General features: G+C 40.9%; 1 protein-coding gene across 2 annotated transcripts in view; it reads left to right on the top strand.

Annotated features, from left to right (window-relative positions):
* Window positions 1-19073, top strand: part of ANO6 (anoctamin 6) — a 76982-nt gene that overhangs the window by 26515 nt on the left and 31394 nt on the right. For both annotated transcript variants that reach the window (XM_086748343.1, XM_086748354.1), the window contains exons 2-4: window positions 2012-2088; window positions 11434-11562; window positions 17870-17935. In XM_086748343.1, the coding sequence (XP_086604469.1) occupies window positions 2012-2088; window positions 11434-11562; window positions 17870-17935 (272 nt within the window). The remainder of the gene's footprint in view (window positions 1-2011; window positions 2089-11433; window positions 11563-17869; window positions 17936-19073) is intronic.

Genomic DNA, 19073 nt, shown 5'->3' on the forward strand with positions numbered 1-19073 from the left:
AGAGCAGATGCTTATATTTCAAAGCAAGATGCTTATATTTCTCCTTCACCCTGCCCATTATATGTGGGCAGAAACATTCCCCCTTCTGTGGGCTTTCAGAAGCACTTTGTATCTGGGTATCTTTGTGTCCAGACAGAGAATAAAGAACACCCTAAGGAATGTAGGGTGATGCCCATTGCACTGACATCAAGGATTTGTATTTGCCCTTCTCACACTAGTCTGAGCTGAACCCATTAAAATATAATGATGTATATATACCGCAATCTTGCAGCAGCTCATGTTTTCTGAGTCCTCATATTATGGTCTCAGCATGTGATGTTTGTGTGCCGCACTAGTCCACATTTTCCTCCTCTCTTTTTAAATGCGGTCAAATGTTTCTGAAGATGTTGATGTTTTCAAGACCTCATGGACTTTGATTATTCAACTGGACCAACATTTGTGTTATGACTCAAGTGTTTCTGAAGCGATGTTGATGGAAAAATTCATGGACTTACTTTTGTCTCCTCCCTAGAGTATACACTATCACCACACTAGAGATCTAGAAACTGATAGCTCAACATCTGGAACGAAGTCCCTACCTAAGCTCTATGAAAGAGTATTTAAACCAGGGAATTCAGCTGCTTAGAGGCCTTGAGAGAACTCTGCCGATTTGTAAAGAGCAGTCTTGTGCTCCATTTCAAAGTGTTTTGACATATCCTCAGCTGGTATAAATCAGCATCGTCAGTGAAAAAAAAAGCTTCTTAAAGATTCTTGAGAATTTGGCCATGTATCAATGAAGTTTTTTAGCCAAAAAAAAAAAAAATCAGGCATATCAGTTATGTTTGTCCTGGCATTGTATCTAATGGGTGTTTAGCTGTCCTTCTAAGAATACTATAGATTAGATGATTTTAGCATTTGCGGATTTTTTTTTTTAGTATTATAGTATTTTTTGATAAGTTGAAGCTATTCTTTCCACACAGCACTGGCATTTAGCTAAATGGCATTTCCATTTAGCACTGGCATTGATATCCATGACCCTTTCCTCAGTGCAGGACAGACTTGGCTACGACACTTCTCTATTTTAAGGATCTAAAAATAACACATGGGGTCTATCTGCCTGCCACACATAGCCAGAAAGCACCCTTCTCTCTTCAGCCGCTTGATGTTATCTTCAGCCTCAGAATATTATATGACTTCTTCTTAAGGCCCAAAAACATTTCTTAAGAAACTAAAACCAATGTGTTGCAGCAATTGCAGACCTTCTGTATCTTATTTCCAGCAACTTTATTAGTATGAATTTGTGTGTTATCCAGTGCTTGGTCTGGTGGACGGTTTTCCCACTGTGCTTGATAATGGTGTAATGGAGTAGCATATTTCACAAGACAATTTTAATTTTATGCTACATTTTCAGGAAACAAATCCAGTTTGCAGGTTGTTAGTTTTTAACAGATATTGCAAGGGAAATGGGTGAGGACTCACTGGGGCACCAATACGCATTGAGCTTGTAGGTGTGTTATTAGGTTATGTGAAAATCATTCATGTTATAGAGTGAATGTTGCAGCATCACTGCCTGTATCACACCCATTCCAGAATTTCTGAACAATTCCCTGGTACTGTTATTTGTAACAAGTACAGTCAATCATGAGCTAGGGTTATTTGTGTAGGTGGAGCCAGTTCTGGTACCCTTATTCATTGAAAGGTATTGAAGACATTGAAGATAACTACTGCTAGACCATGGATAGAATTTTCTGAAATGCTAAATGACACATACTAGCGAAGGGATGCCTTGCATCACTGTAGCTTGGTCAGGATGATCTCCCAGCATTAGCTTGTCATCCTGGTGAAATTAATGTTTTACTCTCTTGCCACCTGTTCATTATGACTGAAGTAAGAGACACAAACATTCTATTTCTGAAACACTAAATAAGTGCAATAAAGTACCTTGTCCACAAACCATTAATAATTTTTTTTAAAAAAAAACAACTGCCATACAAAATGCTAAAATGCTTTATTTTTTTCCATTTATTTTTAGTCTTGGAACTAAACCAAATTATTATTCCCACTTATGGAACTGTACCAGATCAGCAAAACCTTCATACTCCTGAATGGGTGAGTATTTCTTTACTTTAACTATGACTACCTGTGATTTCTTCTTGTATAGGTGTGCAACAGTCAGTAGCTGTTCCAAATGAACAGCAATCCTTTGCCTTCGCAGCATATGCCATTCATCTTTGTGACTGAATCTGAGTTGCTGTATCTCTGTTTCCCTAAAGGTACCTGAAGTCATTGACTCAGATGTGAAGGAGCAGATTGACACAGGCACCAGACTCAATTAAAAGAAAAAGACCTGGAGATGTCCATTCCCTTTGTCCAAAATTAAAGTTCCCCAGCTTGCCTAATGTTTTCTGCAGCTACCAGGCTTCTGGCTCCAGCTCAAGATCCCCTGCCTCAGATCTCGTTTCTCTCTAAGGGCTGGCCAGTTGACCCCAAAAAGCCCTGCCATGGCATATGCTTTGCCAACCTGATGCCCACCTGGCATATTGATGAGTCCAATTTTATTTTTTCCTCTAGAATGGTACAAGTGGGGTCTGCAGTTGCACAAGGAGATAGCTATAATCCTGGATTTAAAAAGATGTAAAATCATATACTTATCCTAAAGCTAATAGAGCAACTCCATATAAATCAAAAAAGCCTGTTCTGTGTTTCGTTACTCTAATGACAGCGGTTAGTGTCACTGGCTTTTGGTGTGTATAGGTTGTCTTTTCTAGTTAAGCTACTTCTACAAGTGGATCAGTGTTACAGGAGAACATGGCATAAAGAAACAGGTTCAACAGTGTCAGGAATTGCTCATTGGACCAATTAATTTTGGGCACCTAAGAGCTTCATGATGGTTTTCACGTAGGGGAATCATTCAAGAAAGTACTGTAATGGTGCCATCAAGTAATGAGCGCTGGAGCTGTTCCCAGTCAGCCCTGTCCAAGACACTGACATTTAAACCATCATCTATTTACAAATAACTGAACCTGCCTGTGCATTTCTTTATCACTGTTTACTAGATCCTACTCCAGCCTGCTACCGCTGCTACCAGTTATCCTTTCAGCTTGCACAGAGGAGGTCTGTTATAACTGGAGGTCCAGCTCCTACTGACTTCTCTGCCTATAGGGAAGTACGCTGTTTTTTTAATAGGACTAGGAGAACTACAATGCAATGAAAAATGAGCCAAAAAGTTAAAAGATGCAAATCAAGCATTCAAATTCAGGGGGTCGAATTAAGCCTTCCCTCTCTTATATGTAGATATTATGACCAGAGCTGTTTAAATAATTTATTTTTCCACCAGGCCACCAAACTGAAAGCTATTTTCATTCATAGCAAACTGAATTGGGAAACAGAATCATAAAAGAAAGAGAGAAAGGATTACCTGTAGTGGTAGTGCATTTCAAAAGCAGTGTAAATGAAGGGATAGATTCAGTCTTCATTGCTCCAAGGTACACCAGAGCCTTGGGGAGCTGCTGTAGCAGCTTAGGTGGCAAAGTACTTGTGATAGTTATGGGTCAGAGGGATTTTTTCCTGCCTTTGCTGTAGGAAACAAATACCCAAACTACCAGGAAATTAGTTTCCTTCTGGGAGCTGTATACCTTCACCTCCCCTGCCCCTGCCCCTGCCTTTTGTTGCCAGAATAGTCTTCATTTGAAGCTGTTTCAGCCTCTAGAAAAAGATTTAAACATTTTTTTTAGCATGATGCGGAACCAAGAGCTTCCACTTGCCAACTGAGTGTCCTTGTCCTGACCAGGATGTTATAAAAACTCTTCCTGGACTCTCCTTGTGGTTTAATTAAATTTTTTTTTTATGTATTTATATGAAATGAAATAGCGTCAAACCAGCCAGAATGTCATATACCTTGTGGTTAGAACAGACTCTTCTGAGCAGTCTTGGTAGAACTTATTTTTATTTCTACTGAAAATCAGCTGTCAAAATCAATTTTTACTTTTGGTTACTCGTGTTTACCAGCAGTTGTAACTTCTGCTCAGTTTTAGCATCTTTTCTGCACTGCTCCTTTCATGTCAGGTCCTCCTTGTTGGCCACCGGGCAGTTTCAGTGGGTTGGAGGGGCCAGAAAGATAAAACTGAGGTCTGCTGAGCCTGTCTGTGAAGTGGATGAGCGCTAACTGTAGCTAGAAATGGAAACTGAATAGGAAGCCTAACCTTAAAATGATTGAGTAGAAGTACTGCGCCTGTTGTCTAAACTTAGATCATGCTTTGCAGCTGAAGTGTTCTGGAAATTTGATTTGATTTAGCAAGTCATCCTGGAATAGCCAGAACTGAGTAAGCTATTGGCTAATAGAAGTGGTCCTGTTTCTCTTCTGGTGCTGTCTCTGATTATAGGCTCACATGCTAAGTTTGCAGCAAGATCCCTGCCTCATTCAGCACATGACATAGATCTCCAAAAAGCCCAAATTCTGTGAGGGTGTTGTTTGTAGTACTTCAGCAAGGAGTAAATGTGGCAGCAAATTGCAGGGAAAAAATGAAAGGTTCTTGTAACTAGAGAAACTGAGTGCAGCCCTAGACAACTCAATTTTATCCCTGCTTCTGCTATAGGTGTCTGTGTAAGATTTACAAAGTCCCATCCAGGTTTTGTTTATTTCCTGAGTGTCAAAGGGGAACATCTGTGACCCTGTTTGCATTAGTTCAAGATAGTCACATACGGACCTGCAAGAGAGTGTATTGCTCTGTCAAGAGAGAATTCTAAGCTCTCTGGAAAGATGTCACTGTCCTGGTATCTCAAGCTAGAACTCCAAATTTAGGAGACATCTCAACAGATTTTGGCATTGGTTTCTAGATGCCTTCTGTGATCACTGTTAAAACGAGGGTTCTACTGTTACTTTCTCTCCTAGGGGATCTTGTAAAACTAAATTTCTCAACATTTGTAGAACATTGAGATTCTATGAGAACAGTACCACAGGCATAGTCAGAAGGAAATCCATCTTTTAAGTTTTTGAGCTATTTATATGAGGTATAACAAAAAGAGAAGTTGAATAAAAAAAGATAAAAGATAATAAGGAGTATTCCCTGACTACTACAAGGAGCGTAGAAGTATGGCATGTGGTTGTGCAATTAATCCATGTATCATAAACAGTATGTACAAGGAAGACAAAACTGCATAGACAGCATTAATTCAAGCCTTTTCCAGCTCTCAGATGTTGCATTTTGCAGTCTTAACCTGCTTTTTAAGTAGATAGTTTGAATTTGGATGAAACAGTAAGATTTTTTTTTTGAGAGTCAGCATCTGCAGAGGGGAGGATAACATCTTCAAATTGTCTATTACTACTGCCCCTCAAATACAATTTCTGCAGTGAAAAGGCTTCAGGGAAGTCCGAAAGAGTGAATTTTCCAGCGTCTGCATCCCAAGAAAGATGAGAGTGCTGAAAAGCAGGTTTTAGCAGAGTACTGTCTTCACCTTTCTTTAATAGTAAGGCTGTTTGGTCTCTCTCTAATCAGGAGTGACTGGAACTCCCTTGGCCAGCAGCGACATGACGCTCAGGCAGGAAGTCAAGTGGGTGTCTGGTCCAAACTTAGCTCAGGGGACGAGGCATCCCAATGCCTGGCCGGTTACCAAACGCTTTCTGCTGACAGGAATGTATGACTGTCATGATGCCTCGTATTTTTCTACTGTGTCTTTAGTCTCAGTTTATTTCAGTTTGTTACAAATCAAAACTTTATTTACATGTAGAGGAAATGAAAAAAAAAACAAAACAAACAGCTCCTTCCTCTGATTAAGTGCTTGCTAATAACCTCATTGTTGCTAAAAACAGAATGAAACCAGTCCTCTGTTGTTATTAGCAAATATGAGTCACAAGGAAAACTGTTAAAGGCACAACAGTTTTATGGCCCTATGGAGACAGACGAACATTAGTATGTGGTCTGCAAATAAACGTGTAACTTCCTGAAGTATCTTATATATTATATATATCTTATGTTTTCCAGAAGTAAATGCTCGTGTTGGTATTAATGTCAGAAAGTTGTCTCTTTTGGTCATTTAGAACATAAAGTAATAAAAGATCTTGTTATATAGCTGTGATAGTAAGAATAACTTCATATTTCTGTAACATTTTCTCCAGATGATCTCAAAGCACTTTACAGACAATTATGCTCCATGATATCCTGGTAATATAATTTGTTTCCTTTTTATTTACTTGATTTGAAGTTTCCTGAGGCCTGTAGAGAGAAATAACTGTGCTCCTAAACAGGCACTCTGAAATTTTCACCTACGTAAAACCCACAACTGAAGTGTAACCTGTGGGTCCCCCGCAAGACTGTCATCCTGCTCCAGCCGGGGGTTTTTTCGCAGGTGCCTGTCAGCAGAGGAGATGTTACACAGGCTTGGCTCTGCTCTCGTGTTGCCCAGTGCTGATTTATTCCCTGGCGTGCTGCAGGAAGCTGTTCGGAAGCATATCTGAAAATTATGTGAGGTTACAAACACGTAGTTTATCCCTACAGTAATGATTACATTTGGTGCTATTGACGGTCACACCAAAGGTTTGTGTGGACAAAATAAAGCACTTATTTTATCCTTCCAGTAAGATAAGTCATTCCTGCAGAATCTCTTGTTATTTAAAAAAACTCAGCTTACAATACTATGCTTGTTCAGAGTGTAGTAAACAATAAATAACTGTAAATCCTGTGCACATATTTTTCTTCATGCTCGTCTCCATGCTGCCCTTCCGACCATTATCCCCACTGGGTGCTTAACAATATAATGCCCAGAGAAGCATGGAAAACTGAAGATGGGTTTCTTTGTCATGCCACCGTTTTTCTTCCCCTGGCATGGAGCATCACTGTTGCTGAAGGGAGCTTTTCACTAGCGTGGTCTCCTTTCATCTTCTGCTGCAGGCATCACATGTAGCCATGACTACAGGAATGGTCTCAAGAGTGAGATGCAGCAGCTCCCCTTAGATACTGGCGAGCCTAATTGTATGTGAGGAGGAGCACACGGTAGTCTCCCTCCTGAGGAGCACTGAGTCAAGGGGCTCAGGGTCGGTTCCATGGGATGGTCACTTGGAGCCAAATCGGTTACCTCGACCTTGACAGACCTGTGTGGAGGGGCAAGCTTGTCTTCATGTCCCACTTGTCCCTTCTCCCAGTGCCACTCTATCCCGCGGGCTGGGAGAGCAGATGCTGTTTACCAACAACTTCTTGTGCTGGATTAGCAAAGAGCGCAGGAAGCTCCTTATTCCTTTGCTGAGGTAACCGCGGGGGGCCAGAGTCAGGGAGGATGAAGAGAAGATGCATAAGCAAGGGGGTGTGCATGGCAGAGAGCTGCTCAGGGCTGACCCAGGACCTTCAGTGTGACTGCATCAATGCAGCCCTTTCCAGCTGCGGCAGGATCCCACCAGTTGTGTGTACATCTGCTGGTAGTGAGGACCCAAGCAGTGGGTCTGTAGGACAACACATTTGGTGCTGAGGAGGTGGTAGCTCCATCATACATGCTTCTGGGCTACCTCCAGTCTCCTTCCCTGCAATGAAGAGCCACTGATGCTCACCTGCTCTGATCTTGCTCTGAGGTGAAATGCAGAGGAACACATTCCTGAACTTGGCCATGTTGCCCCTAGGCTAGCCCACGCAGGTGTGACCTAAGTGTTCCAAAAAGCTTTGTCCACGGCCAGGCCCTCCTCTGCTTCAGATTCCTTCTGTTCATAAAGCAGCTAATAGTTCCCTGTCTCTCCATGGTAGCAAGCAGTTGATTGTACAGCACTTGGAGAGTTCAGAAGCGCTGCAGAATATGTGCTAAATATAATTAGTATTTTACAGCTAAAGGTATTATATTTTTTTAATTTATTAACGGTGTTAATCAATATTAACCTCCTGTCCACTGGGGTATTATTATAACATTAGAGTGCACAACCAGTTGCCTCCATCAGTACTTAAAATGTGATTATGCTGAGGCTGAGAAAATTAGATAGTGCAGTAAATAGACCCCGTGTTTGTTTCTTTCAAAACAAAAAGGTACCAACGGGCCTGTTCATTATTTTGGGTTATAATTTGCTACTGATACTTAAGAAAAATTATGTCTTGGAATTTCAGCCCCATTAACTTATGTGACTATGCACACAAGCTTGTGTGCATTTGTATGATAATAACATTTGTAATACTGTCAAATAATATTACATATTTTTAAAAAAAACAAACAGTGTCTCAAAGGAATTATTAACTTCAGAGTACAGCACATCTTTTTGGTTTCTGGTCCTGTTTTTCCCCTGATAATTATGTTGAATAATATATGATTTTTCATTACAAACTATCCAGTAGGGATTACAAGATACACTACACATCTAAGTTAATGCAGTGGTCGGAACCGTGACTATTACAGTCTGTTTTGCGTTTTACTTCTTACTTTTAATTGAGCAACATTTAATGTTACATTACAATTTATTTGTGTGCGTCTTAATCTTGATCACTTAAGTATTCAGGCTTAATGAGTCAATTCTTTATTATTTTATTGATACATAAAGTTCCTATGGATAGGTCAATTGAACAATGTCCTTGTGATTAAAAGCAATAGAGATTGCATTTAAGAAGTTAGCTTCGTAAGTACGAACTCCTCTGTACTTGAATTCATGAAATCCAATATTGACTAATCTTTCAGCTGTATTCCATTATATATATACATAGTTTGATATATGGAGAGAGTTTCTCATATATATATATATAAAGGTGTATGTTTATGCTGACATGTATATACTCATGTGAATGAAATCACATATGTAAGTAAATTAATGAATTAGAATACTGATTAACAGGCAATCTTTGCATCTGGTTATCAACAATCCAGTTAAGCCAATTATCGCTGTTACATATTGGTTTTATAAGCTTAACAGAGGCTACGTTTAAAGGAAAATTATTTAGACTGTGAAATTATGCAATCACAAATTATGATCAAAACTTGGTCTAATGTTTGCTGTCTGCCATTTCTTTCTTCTCTATCCTATGAAAAGGTCATATAGGAAAAACCTAAAAGTGGTAGCGAAAAAAGCCTCAAAGCTGTTACTGCTTTTATGCTTTCAAGTGCTTGAATTTCACAACCAAACTCTGTCTCTTTAAACAGAAGTTATTACAATGCTGTTTCTAAGATTCAAATGACAAAGAAGCCCAATTAAAAAACCTTCTGCTTTACACACTGGCAACACTTCCCCGCCCTATTCATTATCACAAGGTCCGGGTTCTGTGTTTCCCACATTGCGACGCGGGGCAGTTTTAGCCCAGGCCAGAGCCTGCTGGGGTCCCGGGGGAGAGCAGAGGCTGCAGGGCTGGGCCCTGTGCCAGGCTGTGGTTTGTTGATACTTTCTTCCCGATGGGAATCTAGTCAACATGAAATCATTGTGATTATGTCTTAAATGAGACTGGCAATGGTCTCATTTTACACCCATGGCTAGTCCTCAGCAGAGGGAAGCTTGTCAGGGTCAAGTCTGATTGCTTGATGGGGCTATGCCAACTCTAGCTCTCAAGAATTTAGAAATTCGTATCTGTGACTTATTTTTCCCTAAAACTTTATGCACAGTGTGCAGTTGTATGTTGATTTGGTGGTTGCCTAGGTAGTTCTGAGTCCTAGGCTGGGTTGTGAAATCAGTGTAGAATATATGTGTATATCGGCCATATGAATATATATATGCGTATATGTATGTTTGTCACAAATCTCTAGGCACAAGTGGGATTCAGATAATCTAACCAAGACTCTGCTCAGACTGTTTGAATCAACTAAGTTAACAGGACCTCTTTGCAGCAGCTCCTAGCCGTTGCACACACAACATAAAAAAGAAAAAAAAAAGTGAGTTTAAACTCCCCTGAGTTTATTTAAAATATGGAAATGTTGTCATAATTATGGGGAGACACATCTTGGTCGACTGTTTTGACTCAGCCAATAAACAGTAACAAAATAGTCTACAGGGAGAGGTTTAGAATAAAACTCCTGGAAAATTTTGTTTTGGAAACACTGACACATGTGCTTCCTAAAACACTGTATGCTCCCTGGAACCGGGGGGCTCCTGACTGAAGACTGGCGTTCTTCTCAGTTTAATCACAGTTGAAGAACTACTATTTCAGTCTGTATTTAAGGGGTCTCTGACACCATAACCACATTTCCATGTGCCTTTCAGTGGACCAGATATCACAGAGATCCCAAAACTGGACCTGGTATCCCTCATGAAGTTTGGTCTGCACTGACAGGGAAATTTGAAGGATAGGATATCTGGGAATGTTTTCCATGTCCCCAAAGGCAGAACATGTGCAAGAGTTTATTCTGGGTCGTTTTGCCTGGCCTGATCCTGCCCTGGGCCACCCTGCATGCCCAGCTGTCTGGAACCCAAGGCTCCTCTGCAGTTCTGTATGGGAACCTTGCCAGCTTTGGAGATCTTACCATCTCTAATACAATGCTGAGTCCCATTTCAGACATTTGGTACCCATCAACTTCGGTGGCAGTGCCCTCATTAACACCATGGATGGATTTGGCCAAGAACCTGAGAGTTTGGTGCTCATTACATGACAATTCTGATAACATTATAGCTGAATGAAAGGGTAACATTACCTGAAAGGAGGGGTTGTTACATGTGATAGTGCCCTCAGAGTACACTAAGAAACTACAAAATCATTACTCAAGGATTCAGGTTCCCCCATCATCAATGTGTCTGTATCATTTCACACATGAAGTAACATGTTAACATGTTATTAGTGGATAGGACAATCTCCTACTTTCCTCCAAGGACTAGATAATGGCTTAATGGATATATTAATCCTTTTGGTTTTGGCATATATTATAACATGATGGATGTGTGGCATAGAACAATGTTTTTGCTTGCTGAGATATTGTGAATAAAAAGAGAAATAAATCCACACAGCATGTGTCCATTTTGAGAGTTCACCTGCAGCCTGGTCATGTTCTTTGTTCTCGGGGCAATAGTGGCTTTGGGTATTAGGGTGCATGAAACTACTGGGCTTTTTGTTTTGTTTCATTTTGGTTTTAATTTCAGAGATGCTTAAACTTCTAACAAGTAAGGGGACAGATGGGAACACACTAATTCTGAGACTCCCATCAGGCAACAACTTATCTTGTAGACAGACTATCTAACATTGTATCCGTGATGGCATGCAAATTACTTGACAGATGCGTTATTTGGGAATGGTGCTGCATCTCAATGCTCCTCCCATTGCCAAAAGCTATTATGCTATTTTTAAAGAACAAAATTAGGTCAAGGTTCTGCTGTTCTTATGTGATGCAGAGGCCTCACAAACTTTTTTTTTCCTCCATTCTACTCCATGCTACTTTTGTTCTCACTTTGGTCTTCATGTTAATTAGAGTCTGAGATGTGTTGAATTCCTCTGTTCACTGGCGTACTGTGTAACAGGAAGCAAGTAAGGAGCCAACAAGTGAAGTTCTTCATATTAAGCTATCCTACTTGCCTTCCAGGCTGATTTTGACAATGAGCCTGACACCTTGTTCTTCAGCGATGGGCAACGAAGAATTGACTTTGTTTTGGTGTATGAAGATGAAAGCAAAAAAATTACTCATAAGAGGAGTGATCGTAAAAAACAAAAGGTAGGTTATTATCAGCATAAATCTGAATGACTCGTTGGGTGTTAGAGCAGTGAGCAGAAAGAACAGTGCCCTCACCCAGAATGGCAGTTGCATAAATGTATGTCACTTTGCCACCAGAATTTCTCCCTGTACCACTCCTTCCCTTGACATTTCAACAGCTTGGCCCTCCCTAGGGACCTTACAAAAAAATTCTGACTCAAGCCAGTGACTGCTTGATGCTCCTTAACAATGATGAACGACAATTACAGACTTTTTTTTTTTAACTAATGTTTTTTAATTATTTCAGTAATTCTATCACTGGACTGCATTCATTATGACACCCAGGGCCACAAAAACAAGCTCTGCCATGCCACTGAGCTATTTTAATTGTGAGCTATCTGAGAAATATCCATCCATGGGATTGTAGTCCTCTTGGCATCTGCACTCTCCCACCCACCCACTTTCTTCTGATTTAGCAATTCCATGTTCCAGCAGCAGCCTCTGGTAAAGACAAGCAAGGACAAAGATACAATTGAAAACAGCTCATAAACAAATAATGATTTGCATTTAGGAAAGAGAAGAGTAGGAGTAAAAAGGCCTGTAGCTAAGTCGGCTGATATTCATTACAGAGTGTTGTTGTTGGCATTAACGGGGCAGCTATAAGGAATATCATTTGTAGGGTCTGAGGGAGTCCTGCAGTGGGGGGATGTTGCATTACACATGATCATAGGATCAGCAATAAAAATTAATTGAAAGAGGTAATTAGAAACAAAAAGCTGCCCCTTTGGAAACAATTGGAACATTTTACATTTTACATTTATATTTGTAATATTTGGCCATTGCCCAAATGTACTTAAAAATATAATGAGTGTCTTTTCCAAACATTGATGGCAATTAAATGTGAGCAATGGAGTCCTATTTTTAGTGCAGCATTAATATTAGGACATTAGCCATAACAAAACCATGAATAATTAGATCAGCAGATTGTAGGTAATGCACTAGGTGCTTGCAAAAGAAGTTTTCTTTCAAAGGTCTCAGTCCCACAAAGATCTGCAGCCACACTGAATCTGTGGTGTGCTGAGGAAGGGGAAGCAGTCTGCCTGCACGCAACAAATACGAGAACGAGAGTATGTTAGACTAACGATCAGATAAGGGGAAGACAGTGGCTGGGGAGCAGCTCTGTGGAAGAGGCCTTCATGGTCTTGGTGGACAGCAAGCTGAACAAGAGCCAGCTTTTGTGGCCTGGTAGCAAAGTGGCCAACGACAGCTGTGTGGACAGAGGTACGGCCAGGAGTTTGAGATACGTGATTGGGGTGACATGGATGTGTCAGAAGGAAGCTGAAAACAGTGGTGATAGCAGTTTTCAGAGCCAGGATTTACTGGGAATTTTAAGCTGTAGGGGTACTGTGGAAGGCATAGGCAAGAATTTTCATACTGAGAATGCATACGGTGCTGAAAGGGCGGTAGAAAGAGACAAGGATGAAGAAGTGGCAGTTACAGAGCACTTCCAAGGACAAGAACAAAGGTTATAATAGTGATGACACTGAGCTGGAGAAGTAATGAAAAAAATCCAAAGCTGACCATGAAACAGACAAAACATTACACATAGAGTACAGAACCAGAGGGCACTAAAAGATGGAGGAAGGAGAAGAGGGAAGAACAGGGGATTTTGTTCAATGAGTCTGTCATGTGTGCTGAAATGAGTCACCTGGTCCTAGCCAAGCTCCTGTGATACAACTCAGAAGTACCGGCTCCCTGCCTCCCGTACAGGTATCATCAGTTTAGAAATGCATTTCCTTTATCTGTTGTTGGAGGAACAGGCTTTTAAAATGTGAATAGATGTAAGCTTTCTAACTTTTTCAAAGGGATAGATACAGGTCAGCTCCAAGCGCACAAACACTTTAGTCACCTCAAAGACAGAGGGGTCCTTTATCTCTCTTGAGATCACTTTCTGTGCAAGTGGAGGAATCTGTGTGTGCTCCAAATCTTCATTCCCCAAGCAAATGCTGCACAGACATTGGCAGTACTGATAACATTTTTTCTTCCTGTACCTCCTCCTGAGCGGGATGCAGGACGCTGCCTTGGGACTGACCTCACACTCATACTAGGAGTGAAAGGAGAGAAACTAAGAAGTAAAAAATAAATAAACGTGGATAGAATTTTTGAAAAAAAGAAACAGAACACATATACCTTATGTTTGAGATGGGGAGGAAAATGACATTTATGTACAGTTTTGCATCCTTGGAATGCCCAGGAGACAATTAACAATGAGAGTTGTAGAACACTGGAACAGGTTGCCCAGAGAGCTGGTGGATGCCCCATCCCCGGAAACATTCAAGGCCAGGCTGGATGAGGCTCTCAGCAACCTGATCTAGTTGGGGATGTCCCTGCTCCTTGCAGGGGGGTTGGACTAGACGACCTTTGAAGGTCCCTTCCAACTCTAAACCATTCTATGATTCTAATTTATGTATTCTATTTGTCAGGATAGGTTACCATCAGAATAGAAATTAAATATCACCAGTCTTTCCAGAAATGCTCCAAAATGCCAATTTTATCTTTTGGGGTCCTCAAGGACCCCAAAAACATTTCAAACATTGTTGAAAGTTGAAGGGTCAGCGCCAGAAAGGCGAATTAAAAATAGATCAATGCAGAATGTCATTCTAGTCTATCTGCTTCCCCCAACAGAAATAAACAGAAAGACTGTCAGTAATTTAATAATGTGGGCAAAACTTTCATTGCCAGCCATGAAGTAATCCGTGCTTCACAGAAATAGACAGTTTGGGGTTGGTTTTTTTTTTCAAATTAAATGAAAACTATAATTCACAGAGAGTATTACACTCATCATTTTTCTAAGTATGGTCTTACGGAGAACTTCAGCAAGGCTAGAGAAGTTTGTCTTTATAAGCAATGAACAGTTCCTGTCCCTAGACTTGTTTAGTTTAGATAGCTGATGAAAAAAAAAAAAGTTTGGATAACTTAAAAAACTAATTGTACTTCTCCCACTGTTTAGCATGCATCACACTTCCAATGACAGAACAATACTCAGGTTTACAGAAAGAGGGGTACCTTGGTGCCATTTTATGCAGTGATTTGTGGCAGGAGAGGATAGCAGGCTCTACATGCCCGCGGTGTGGCCAGCGGACCTACCCAAGAAGTCTGATAACAAGAATGAAAGGGACCTTTGAAACTGGGAGGAGGGCAACCACACCTGCCCTGGTCCTTGCTGGGTGGATGGGTTTTGAAGCAGGAACTCACTGAAATAAAATCTCTGTTTCTGAGGCAACCCCAAACCCAAATTTTACTTCTCTGGCTAATGGATGGAAGGAAGGTTGACAGAAGGGTGGGAAGACAAATGGAAGGGGGGAGTTACTCTGAAGTAACTTCACACGTTCATAGGACTGGAAATGCATCTTTCCAAAGAGAACATCTAGAAGCCACTGTTGAGAGCAGGGCTAGACCTCAGTATTGCCAGTTCTGTGTGGTCATGAATCAGGTTCCAGAAAATCATGAGGCTGGCTTAAAATCAGATATTATCTCAGAAAATATGTATTTGGAGTTCTTTGGGTTTTGGGGTTGTTTTGGTTTTTTTTTTGTGTGTCATCCTTTATAGCATATTCTGGTTCACATTTTTATGATTACCTTCAAGCATAAGGGAAGGAAGCTTACAGAAGTAGAGCTTCCCAATCAATTAATTTCCTGGTCTTGACAGCTGGGACTTTCAGAAAAGCTTCCAAATACCATCAAAAAATTTGTGAGAGTGGGCAGCTAATATTGATACAGTGATCCTCTCCACTCCCTTTAGCTGATTTCCATGGGGGAGGCTTCGGGCCCGATGCTCTTTCTCTTATTGACAGTGATTTATCTGTTGCCTGTCAGGTAAGGCAGGGGTGGCTATTCAAGCACTCCTTCCTTGTTAAGATTTTTCCCCTGAAGCTACACAGATATTGTTGTGGGGAACTTTTCTCTTTGCCCAAAAGAAACTATACAAAGGTAGGAGTTAGCGTTCCTTTATCACTGTAAACAAAGCAAGTGCTCCCTACCATTTACAAAACACAGAAGAAAATACTGCTAGTGATCTGTTAGCAGTTTCCAGACCCACAGTCTTGTAGGTCTCCTCAGCCTGGCAAGACGGTCACAATCAGATATTGAAAGCATTAAGGTGAGAAAGCAGCTCCCAGGAGCTAAGCCTTCTACATGCCGGTAATACTTGGCATTTACATACACTATGCTTTCACTTCCTTAAGATTGTATGTCATTATGCATCCCATAGTGTTCTAGTCTATTGGCTAGCCATTCAGTCATCCAAATCTGTGTCAGGTTTAGATCAGCAGCATTACCATGGTTACATTATTATTACAAGTTAGCTTTGTGGGTAGCTGAGCAAAATGCCAGACACTAAACTTCGAACAATCTCCACCTTCCAGCGTAATAAGCTATCATAACTTCACGCTGTATTCCCCAGTCAGTGCAAAACCACTATAGACTCCTCTGGGTAAAAGTCTAGCTCCTCCATAGATCATCATATGCATAATTCAATCATTTATATAAAATAGCAAAGCCCCTAATTAGCAAGGGCTCCCAGGGGCTTTGTTTCTCACTACTTACATTAATGCGTTATTAGAGACCTTAATATTGTCAACATTCCTCTAAGATTTTGAAGGCAAAATTAATCTGGGGAGCTCCTTGCCATAATAAATTATTAAAGCAACTTGAATGGTAAGATTAAATATATATATATATTAGACTCCTACAAATAAGAGCTGCCCTGCATCCTTCTTTGTGCTATTTAGGAAGAAACAAAACAGGTATTTAGCCCTCTGCCTTTTTTCTCTGCTGAAACAAAGCAGAAATCAAGTTGAAATATTTCTGTGATTCAGTATTGTTCACCTTACAAAAAGCATGTGAATATGGAAGAAGCAAAGAGGTAGGATGAAATGGTGCAAGAGTTAATAGTGGAGTAACAAACAACTCCTATGTTGTGTACTATGTGTTAATGATCTGGTAAGGGGATTGAGTTATGATACAACAAAAATTGCAGAGGAAATAATTCTGTAGTTTACTCAGAAGCCAAGATGACTGTGAACCTTTAGCTTTGAAGGAGAACGGACAGCATTATTACCCATGAAATGTTGAAGAATGCAAGGAAATATGTTACTGCAAGGAAAAAACTCATTCACATTTGGGATTCAAAGGTCAGTGCTGTTAGTACAAGGAGACTTAGATGTCACAGGACACAGCTATATTAAGTGTCATTTTCAAGGTACAGCTACCAGCAACATTCTAGATAATATAATGTATTACATAAATACAACATATTATAAATGTCCATATATTATATATATATACACACAATGTTATCTATACAACAAAAAATATAAAGAGCTTTATACTGTCACCAATAAACAAGTAGATTAATGGGACATGGAGAGATTCTTTCATGAAGAGTACTTTCAAAGTTTGGGATTGTGGCTTTATCTTGAGAAAAGAAAGGAATAAGGAGAAATGTGATGAGTATTAGTGAAAAGAAAACATTGAAAGATTTGGCTTTTCTTGTCCTTAAGCGGAGAATAAGCTGATATTCACTGCAATAAAAAGGCAGAAACCCCAAAAGAGATAGAGTCTGGCTTTTGCCCCTTAAGCACAGATCTTAAGGCAGTTAGTCTAGCTATACAGGACCAGGTGATAGAAACCATTGGACCATTATTTTAAAAGCTCAAAGTTCCAGTAGTGGTAGGGAAAAATCCCTTAAGCACAGGGCATATGAGCAATCAAAAAATTGGCCAGTGGCATGAAAGCAATGTGGGAGTAAAAAAGTAGTATCACCAAGTCATGCTGAGAACCTCACTGCATGCCTAGCCTGGTTCAGGAACAACACCGTCAGTCCCTGGTGTGTTAATGTCATCTCCTTCTGGCAAAGTGCTCACAGGACCCTCCCCGCCAGCCTCAGCTGCCTACAGGTGCCCCCCTTTACCCATGTTGATATTTTGGCATGCAGTCTGTAGTCTGAGGAGAGCTGGCTAACCTTAACAAATAGCTTGTTGGGGAACTATCCATTTGATGCAGATAGCTTTTAAATTGGATTACTTCACATGAAGTTTCAAAATTTCTTATAAATCCCTTATGGAGTTGTATATTTCATATTTTAAGGGGAGAGGGGCTGCTTCTCTTGATGTGTTTTTTTGGGGGGAGGTCATGTCTGTAGAGAAGCAAATTCAAGATTGCAAGGACATTTCAGATTTTTTGTAACTCGCTACCTGACAAGTGCTGGTGCCGTGAAGTGAAATCAAAATGATCTAGATGTTTTACAGTGCTCAATGCCTTTTAACAGAGGAAGAGACAAGTATACGAATCAAACCTGATAAACAATGGCCTGCAACTTGAAGCAACGAGATCGGTGAGTGCTCTTCTCCATGTGGTCAGCTGTATCTGAGAGCAAAGCTGCCTCTGTGGGAATAAGGAAACCGGATATATGAACTGACTGTAACTTTTCTCCTCTCAGGAGAAGGCGGCACACCATTTTTTCCATCAGTAGCATCTCTGTGATCTTACACAAGATCTCTTAAACTTTGTGTCTGTTCCTTCCTCTGCAAAGTAAAACATGGAAAGTGAGGAGATTAAATAGATTGTGTTTGCTCAGATTGGAAGATAAAAATTACTGCTACACTGTGAGGAGAGGTTGTCCCCCTACCCTGGCTGTGTAAGACATGTGGGAAGCCAGTGGGTGTCCAAGGCAGAATTCTCCTGCCAGGAGAGCAGCACAGGGCTCCTGCACGTGACCCTGCTCCTCGCAGAGCCTGGCACAGTGCAGAGTTGTAACTATCCTGCTTTGTATATTTTGGGCTGTGAAGTTGCCTGCGGGCAGGTGATGAGCACGGTAATAATGCACACCAGCTGCTGGAGCTGCTGTTTCTTGCAGGGAGGGTTGGAGCCCCTGAGAGCGCCTTTCCTTCCTGCCCTGTAGGGCTGCAGCTCTCTGTCCAGGTGTCCCCGTTCAGGACAACCACTTCCAGTCTGAATTTACTGTCATTTGGTAGTCTATAGTGGGCTCCAGAAAAGGTCATTTTGCCCTTTCCTCCCAAATTAGACTCAGAATCCATGGCATCATGGTATTTATTTGGTTTCTGCAGTAAGAGCTCCTGCTGCACATCCAAGGATGCTGTCTGGCTTTTCACATTCATAAGAAAGTAAACTGCTTGCTGGAAGTCCAACACAGACCTGTTGCTATATTTACGTTTTGCAGTTTTCAATAATTCATGACTGAAAAACTTTTGAAACTGTGTCGTGGTTTTGTTAGTAAGGGGGGGCTTAAGGTGGTAGCTTCTGTAGGAAACTGCTAGAAGTCGCTCCCCTTTGTTCAGTGGACTTGGCCGGGCCTAGGGCGGACCTGCTGCTGGCCAAGGCCAAGCCGATTGGTAGCAGAATGTCCCGTGATAACGCCTCTGCGATAACGTATTTAAGAAGGGGAAAACAGAAAACAAAAGAGAGAGAGAAGAGAAGATGTGAAGAAGCTGAGCGGGGGCAGAGGCGCAGAG

This window comes from Chlamydotis macqueenii, chromosome 1 (assembly GCF_036417535.1).
Source record: "Chlamydotis macqueenii isolate bChlMac1 chromosome 1, bChlMac1.mat, whole genome shotgun sequence".
NCBI lineage: Eukaryota > Metazoa > Chordata > Aves > Otidiformes > Otididae > Chlamydotis > Chlamydotis macqueenii.